This window comes from Molothrus ater, chromosome 5 (assembly GCF_012460135.2).
Source record: "Molothrus ater isolate BHLD 08-10-18 breed brown headed cowbird chromosome 5, BPBGC_Mater_1.1, whole genome shotgun sequence".
NCBI classification, from domain to species: Eukaryota; Metazoa; Chordata; class Aves; order Passeriformes; family Icteridae; genus Molothrus; species Molothrus ater.
In genome coordinates, this window is record NC_050482.2 from 56630278 (window position 1) to 56638540 (window position 8263).

Sequence of the window (8263 nt, forward strand, 5' to 3'; positions counted from 1 at the left end):
GTGTGTGTGTGTGTGTGTGTGTGTGTGTGTGTGTGTGTGTGTTAGAGCTGAGGTGGGTTGTTTCAGTATGCTTGCTTTCAGAGTGTACCTGAAAAGCTTGGTATTATTGCTGTGTTATTACTCCTTTGACTGGATTCCTGGTATAGCCAACGTTGGAACCAGGTAAATCTGCTAGCACATTAAGAATGAAATTAAATAAAAAAAGGAAACAGGCTTTTTGTGATACCTTAAAGCACAGGTATATTCCATTTGCCTCTCTCTGCTGTCTCTGATGTGCAACTGGTAACAAATAATTTCACTTATTAATTTTAAGCATGAGAACAAACTGTTAAATATTTCATCACTAAATTCCATAAACTCAATGTCCTATATTTGCCATTGAGGTTAATTGCCTAGAACTCATATCTGAAAGCACAGTAGGTGCTTACAGGATAGAAGTTACAATTCCTATAAAATGTTCTAGATAATACTGTTTGCAAAGCTGTTAAGTCTTACATTTTGGCAATGTTTATAAGAAGCAGTGACTAAACAAGGTGCATGCTTGTACAGGCTGTGGATTTTCAGCTACAAATGCAGAAGAGATGCAGCTGTTGTGCTTCAGAATACCTACAGACTTGGCAGTGCTCAGGAGTTGGTACCAGAGAGCCCTAATGACAACTTTTTTTTCTCCTTATCTTTGTACAGCAACAGTAGGAGTTGTGGCAAGGACTGTAGTCAGGAATGGCATTTTCTCTGCATGCTGCTGATCTGTTCACTTGTAATAGACCAGAAGATAAAATGCTGAGCCATTCTGGCATCTTAGAAATGTTTTAGCTAGGAAGGTATTAGATGTTCTTTAAATATAATTAGGTTCATACCTATGGATTTTTGTACATATGCCAGCCTTCAGGACTAGGGGGTCCTCATTTGCTTGTGGAGCACTGTAGAACAAGCTTAACCCTAAATTCTCTCTGGTCATGCAGTGCATCATCCATAGGATATGATAGTGGATGTCCTGTGTCATTCTGCAAGCCTTCAAATCCCAGTGCTGCTCCCTGCAGCCACTGATTGTAAGGGGTAGAAAGCTCCCTATTCACTTCACTTCTTGATTTATCATCATCCTTTCTCCCAATAAACTTTGTTATTATTCTCTATGTCTGTGCAGAAAGTGGGGGCTGGAGGCCTGCTTGCTTGTAACTGAACATGGCAGGGGATGTGAAAAGATTCTCACGGATGCTGCTGGAGTGCAATAGCAATGACAAACTATGTGGTAAGATTCACACATTCCTTTAATAGGATTTCACATGCTTGCAGGAAGGCCAGGTTCACTAAAAAGTGTGCCAAGCCCTTTCTTCTCCTCCACTGCATCCCAGCCCACACAGAAAGATTTGATGGAGCTTTCCCTGTGTTGTGTTTCAGGGAAGAAATGTTTATGGGGATGAAGCCTCTGTGGCTGGATTAATCTCACATAATTTCAGCCATTTTAGAGAATTACTACTTCGAATGAGGTGTACAGCAGTCATTAAAGATTCCCTGCAGCTTCCCAAAGGACCAGTTATGTGGAATTTTGATTTCATGATTTTCTGCCATCTTTGGGAACAGAAAAAATGGTCTCAACCACCTCCAAATCTGGAGACATGAGAAAGATAGATAGTTACCTTCACAAGCCTTGCTAATTGCAATGTCTTCCAGTCAGATTCCAAAGGTGACCACACCTAGTTTCCTTTAAAATGCTCTTTGTAATTTTACTGGAAGGAGCTGGAGCTGTAGTTGCACATGATGACACAGCAATATCCAGCCCGTCCCATCTCCCAGCTGTCCTGCTGCCAGTGCTGTTTCTGTTTCACTGGTGGATGTGACTTCAAATGGCTACAATTCCTGGCCTGCATATTAAAGCATCTAAATAAGTGACGTTAGGTGTGGGAGTCTTAGTGATTTCATACTGTTTAGGTACTCAGCACCTTTGAAAAATAAGGTGGCAGCACTAACAGTGTTCAGCTGTTCCAGAGGACGGAACACACACTTTTGAGGTTGGAAGTTACTGAAATGGATTGTTGCTACAGCACACTGTTTCTGTATAACCATGTAGCAACTCCTTGGTTTTCCATTTTCTTTCTCTGCTGGCAGTTGTGCGTGAATATCAAACAGAAGTGATTGTTGTCCCAGTTCTCCTGGTGGGAGTTTTTGTCATTGTGCTCACTGTGATCCTCTGGCTCCACTGCCGCGGCCTGCGAGCAAAGCGGGAGCAATCAGCACCAGCCACAACCCCAGGTAAAAAAATGCTTTTCAACCAGAGGAAAGAGTATTGGCCAATACAATATGGCCAATACAGCCAGAAGCCAATTCCATTTCCCCATCACTTGAGCTGTTAGGCAAAACCATTTATGAGGATCCTGAGTGGTATTCAGCAATCCAGTAAACATTAGAAAAATTGTGAACACTGATTTACTTCATTTTGCAGCAGCAGTGGTGGAAGCTGTAGTATAGATGGACCTGAGAAAATCTAAAGCATCATGCCATGTGGGCTGTTTAACATGCTGTGGTAACATCACAAGAGCTGCAAAGTGTATTTATGTAACAGTTCCTGGAGGCTGCTGCAAGGAGAGTTTTACTGGGGTAATTATGAATGATAGTAATTTTGGTGTAGATTACACCTAGTTAATGCATTTTCTATACTGCCATTTAAGAAATTTAATTTCAAGCTGCTGTCACCCTCTTCCTATGGAGATAACATGAAGTAGAACATGGTGAGGGGGTAGTAGGTAGTAGAACAGGGTGAAGTAGAACTGGTGAGGGGGTAGGGAAAGGTTTGTTGGTACACATGTGGCTGTGTGGAAATGAAAATACAGTTCTGAGCTAATTTTGTGTATGTAGAGAGAAACAGAACTTGTGCCTATATTAAGAGAAACAATTGAGAACTGGTAATAAAAGAAAATGTTCATTGCTTGAGCACATGGGAATGAAGTCCAAATGTGTCTTATCTATAAAGGTTATGTAGTTAAATCTGGGAGAAATTTCTAGACTGATTCTGTCTTTTCATCAAATAGAGTGGGAGATAAATTCTTTGTCCTCTTCAAGGGCCAGGATAAGTAGGATAAAATAACAGTCCCTTTTTTTGCCCTGATTTCTGAAACAATGTGGAGCAAAAATTAAAGAGCATGGAAGGATGAGCACTGGCATCTATTACAAGAGTTCATCTGTCTGCTTTTATGCATCATATGTGTTTGCTTTTGTCAGTGACAAGAAAGAATCAGCAGGAACACTGCTCAACAGAGAACCGCTACATCCAGCTGAGTGAGAGCTCTGTGGAGAGCCTGCTAAATTCTGCATCCTTGACTCTGAAAGAATTAGAGATACCACGAGAGAAACTCTTACCACACAGCTTGCAGCTGATAAAACTTGGTGCCTATGGGAGCATCTACAGAGCACAGTTGGAAACTGGGAGCTCTGGGAAGACTAAGGCTGTGGTGTTGAAAGCTTTGCAAGGTATGGGCCGTGGTCAGCATCCACTTTGGTACAGTCTCTGTATCCCAGACATGGTCCTGGGCAGAGCGTTGCCATCAATGCTGGGCAAGAACAAGCTATGTTCAGTACAGAAAGTCCAAGATGTTCTTGTAGGAATGTCTTGGTAGGATTAAAGATTGCTGACCATGTTGGTTTTAGCTGTCAACCTGTTCTTTGCTGCTTCCATTTGTTGTTTTGTTTTCAATTTGTTTTCTTTTGTTCTCTCAGATCCAGCTAGTCCCCAGAAAGTAAAGGATTTCTTGGGAAGGATTAAATTCCATCAAAATCTTGGCCATCATGAGAACTTGGTTGAATTGTTTGGATGTTGTGTAGACCAGCTCCCACTTTATATGATCATGGAAGATGTGTCTCTTGGTGACCTGCTGACATTTCTGTGGACATGTCGGAAGGTGAGTCAAAAGAAATGACAAGAGAACAGCTTCTTAAATTCCTTAGGTACATATCTATCCATAAGTCATAATTTTTTTTCATCTCTCCATGCATCCCTCTATATCAATCAAAATTATTTCCATGCTCCAAAGAAGTTCTACACAGGTCCAACTTGGCAGATCATTGAAGGGCATTACAGGCACTGGAATTAGAATGAATTCATAAAGCCATCTGAATTTCTAAAGGTTTAAATCATGTCTCACTCCAAATGCTTTTAAGAAAGCAGAGCAGTTACAACACAGGGGAAGGTCATGGGATGATAACTAATTGGTAAAGACAGGAAATAGAATATAAGAATGAAAGGTTGGCACTTGCACTGAAGGGAGGTCAGCTATCTAGGACATGGTGCTGTTCATTCCATGTATTAATAACCTAAAAATGGGATGACAATGACGTGAGGATATTTGCTGATGATTCCAGCCAGTAAAGCCAAGGGCAGACCCAAAGGAATTGCAGAAGGATCTTCCAAGATTGAGAGACTTGCCAATAAAAAGAACAGATAAAATTCAGCATAGTTAAAAATGAAATAATGCACAGGAAGAAGTTTCTTATATATGAATGATGGCTTCATGTCTGCCCATTGCTGATGAGTGGTAAAATCTGGTGGGATGAGGTCTGATAGTATGAGTCCAGTGAAAATGTTAACTCAAGCTAAAAAAGAGCCTAAATATCAGGGGAGGTTTAGATTGGATAGCAGGAGGATATTCTTCCCACAGAGCATGCTGGGGCACTGAAGAGGTGCTCCAGGGAATGGTCACAGCTCCAAGGCTGTCTGAGCTCCAAGAGTGTTTGGACAACACTGTCGGGATCAGGGTGGGGTTGTTGGGATGTCCTGTGCAGGGTCAGGAGTTGGACTCAGTGGTCCTTGTGGATCGCTTCCACTTCAGCATATTCTGATTCTATGACTCATTGTTACAAAAGGCACAGAAACAAAACTCTGCTATTACTGTCTAAATCCATCACTCTCCTACATCTGAAACTCTAAATAGAGGATTGCTCCCTGTCCTGTTCAGCAGAAAGTCCAGGTGGTAGGAAATAAAGCTAGTACATGTCATGTTCAAAACAAACAAATGGAGGTGATTCTTCATGATCTGAGGATTTGACTAATGGAATGTCTTGCCACTGACTGGTGTGGATACTGACAGTTCATATTAGGTCAGTTATGGAAGGTAACCTTTCAAAGGTTACTGAACATGTGGAAACCATAACCATCTAAGGAAGTTTTTAAGTAGAATGTATCTGTGGGCTGTAAAATGGCACAGGAAGAACATTGTGTGTTTACCTTATTCTCTCTCTCATCTCTCACTGTTATAGGCAGGGTGGTAGGAGAGATAGACAGTTAGTCTCATACCAGGTGCCCAATTAATGTGTTAGAAATGCAGTTTTCTACTCATCATTCTAATTTATAATATATCTTTCATCTGTGTGGATTGTCATTCTTCACTGTCATTCTGACAATTTCTGTCTAACATTAATTTTTTCCCCATGTGTCAATTTGCCCACTAGTGTCTCTAATATATTTGTCTTACTCAACATACCCTCAGCATCACCCATCCACGTCCTCCTACATTTCAGTCAGTTTATGAGCAATTGTGAGAAGGAGGAGCATAAGATTAGATAGATTAGAAGGAAACATTCCCCACAGTCCTACTGCTGTGGCATTTGTTTGAACCAATGCCTCTTATTTTGTATCTAGGATGTAATGGCAATGGATGGTGTCCCCTATGACCTCACTGAGAAGCAGGTATATGAGGTTGGACAGCAGGTTGCAGCAGCTCTGGTAAGTCTGCTCAGGTTGGATGCATTTTTTCCTTCTTACTTGATTGCAACACAAGTTTGTGCGGTGGCTTAAGTCTTCTTGGCCTAAGCACTGAGAATAAAGGCTTTCTGAAAATATGCTTCCTTTATGTTGGTGAGCACATGTAACTCCACAGTGTTGAAGACAAGCATAAACTCAGTGAAAATTTGTATCAATTAAATTTCCTGTTTTCTTTCTTTTCCAATTTCCCAGGCTTATCTCGAAGAAAAGAACTTGTTCCATGGTGACATTGCTGCCAGGAATGTCCTTCTCCATCACAACTTCACTGCCAAGCTCTGTGGTTTGGGCCTGGCCTACGAAACTCACGCACACGGTGCCAGCTCAGTCACACAGAAAGTGCCCGTCAAGTGGCAGGCACCAGAGAGGCTCCTGAGCAAATCCCCTACCATCAAGGCAGACATGTATGGCTTCATTTTGGGACTAGAAGTTCACCTGTCTCTTTTACTCCTTTATGTATCATTTCATGTCCTGAAACTCACAGGAAGGCAGATCTAGTTTCAGCATAACACTCCACTTTTACAGCTCATTCTTTCTACTGTCTGCAGGCCATGCCTAGTTTTAATGTATTTAAGCCAGCAAAAAACATCACTTTGTTTTCTTTTCTTGCAGATGGTCTTTTGGAATTCTACTGTATGAAATGATTACATTAGGTAAGAAGATTTAATGCTAATAAAAAAAAATACATAAAGAAGCAGCAAATTAACAAGACCCAAAATCTCTAATTTTGGAATGTAAAGTTGGGCTATTTAAATAAGCACCCTCTTTTTTTCCAATTTGCAAAGTCTCGTCAATTCCTTTTAGACCTTCTGTTATTGTGAATTGTGTAGAAAAAAAACCAGATTTTGATAGGGAAGGAAGACAACCTTGCACAGAAGCTGCTCTCTGTAACCACTGCCATAGAGTTTGCTACTATTGCTCCTTTTGCCCTTCCAGGTGCTCCACCATATCCTGAGGTGCCACCTTCTGACATCTTATCATACCTGCAGAAACAGAACATTATGAAGCAGCCCTCGAGCTGCCAGCAAGCCATGTAAGCCACTCTCTTTATGGACAATTGAACATGAGGTTGGCAGAGCTAAATGGAAATGAGACATAGAAAATGAGATTGTACACAAGATTTCTGAGTCTAGACTATACTGAGAATAATCTGTTAGCTGAGGAGATTTGTGTCTGCCACATCTCCTTACTGAGTTCTGCTGCATAAAACCTCTGTGGCCAAAACCTTTCTGTCCTCCTCTTGAAAATGACACTTGTTTCCATTCCCTTCTGTTGAAAATGACACTTGTTTTTGTTTGCTTAAGTGCCCTTGCAATTTGCTGCTCCGTACTGCAAGGTACAGCACTGCTGGGGAATAATTTTTCTCTTCTAAGTGATAGGATATACTCTGAAGTGAACAAAGTATCCAAAGGGAAGACCTAAGGTACATTTCTTTGCATGAAGGCATAATTTCATCATTGCATGATTTACAGGTACTGCATCATGAAGTCCTGCTGGCAGTGGAGTGCAGCTGACCGGCCTTCCCCAGCACAGCTCTTGTGCTCCCTGAAAACAGCCATGAAGACCAGCAATGGGCACACAGTGCTGCAGGTGCCTGAGCCAGTGGTGCCTGAACTCTATGCTGATGTTGCTGGTGTTGATGTGCACAGCCTGGTGAAGGAATACACAATCCTCTGAAGGGTCCTTTCATGTTTTGGTAAAAGAGAAAAAAGTCTCAGAGTTTTCCCTTTCTAAGTATTTTACAAGCTCAGAACGAGATGCATATGTTGGAATCCCTTTGTTCTTCAAACATCTATAAAGTCTCCATGCCAGACACAAGAAACTGTTATCATTATTGTTAAATCAACCTGTTGGTATCATTCTGCCAGTGGTCATTTGGGAGTAAAGTGTGTTCAGGAAGCTGTAGAAAATGTAATGAGAAACTTGAGTTAAAGGAGTGTTAGGTTTGTGTGGCAAGGTTTCGGTGATGGGGTGGACTGCAGAGGTGACTTCTATGAGAAGATGCCAGAAGCTTCCCCCAGCTCCACAATGGACCTGCTGCTGGTCAAGGCTGAGCCCTTCAGCAACACTGGTAGCACCTCTGTGATTACATATTTAAGAAAGTGTAAAAGATACTGCACAACAGCAGGTGAAAGAGAGGAGTGTGAATGTGAGAGGAACAGCTCTGCAAACATCCAGGGCAGGGCAGGAGGAGGAGCAGGAGTTGCTCCAGAGCTGGGATTCCCCTGAGATTCTGGGCGCAGCCCACAGAGAGGTGGCTGAGCCTGTGCAGTCCCTGGAGGGCAGGAAGGGTGCAGAGATCCACCTGCAGCCCCCAAAGGAGCCCATGCCAGAGCAGGGGGATGTCTGGAGGCTGTGACTCCAAGGGAAGCCTGTGCTGGAGCAGAATCTGTCCTGGCAGAATCTGTGGAGAGAGAAGCCCTCATTGGAGAAGGACTGCACCTCATGGAAAGGGATGCGTGCTGGAGCACTTCATTAAAACAACCCTTGCAAAGAACTTATGTTGGAGAAATT

At 42.2% G+C, this 8263-nt stretch overlaps 1 protein-coding gene across 1 annotated transcript; it reads left to right on the forward strand.

Moving 5' to 3' along the window:
* The first annotated feature begins 1182 nt into the window (after positions 1 to 1182).
* STYK1 (serine/threonine/tyrosine kinase 1) lies at positions 1183 to 7426 on the forward strand. Its single transcript, XM_036404930.1, has 9 exons — positions 1183 to 1249; positions 2107 to 2250; positions 3217 to 3465; positions 3712 to 3893; positions 5630 to 5713; positions 5945 to 6153; positions 6362 to 6402; positions 6686 to 6782; positions 7222 to 7426. The coding sequence occupies exons 1-9, from the start codon at positions 1183 to 1185 to the stop codon at positions 7424 to 7426; spliced, it is 1278 nt and encodes a 425-aa protein (XP_036260823.1).
* Positions 7427 to 8263: the final 837 nt, after the last annotated feature.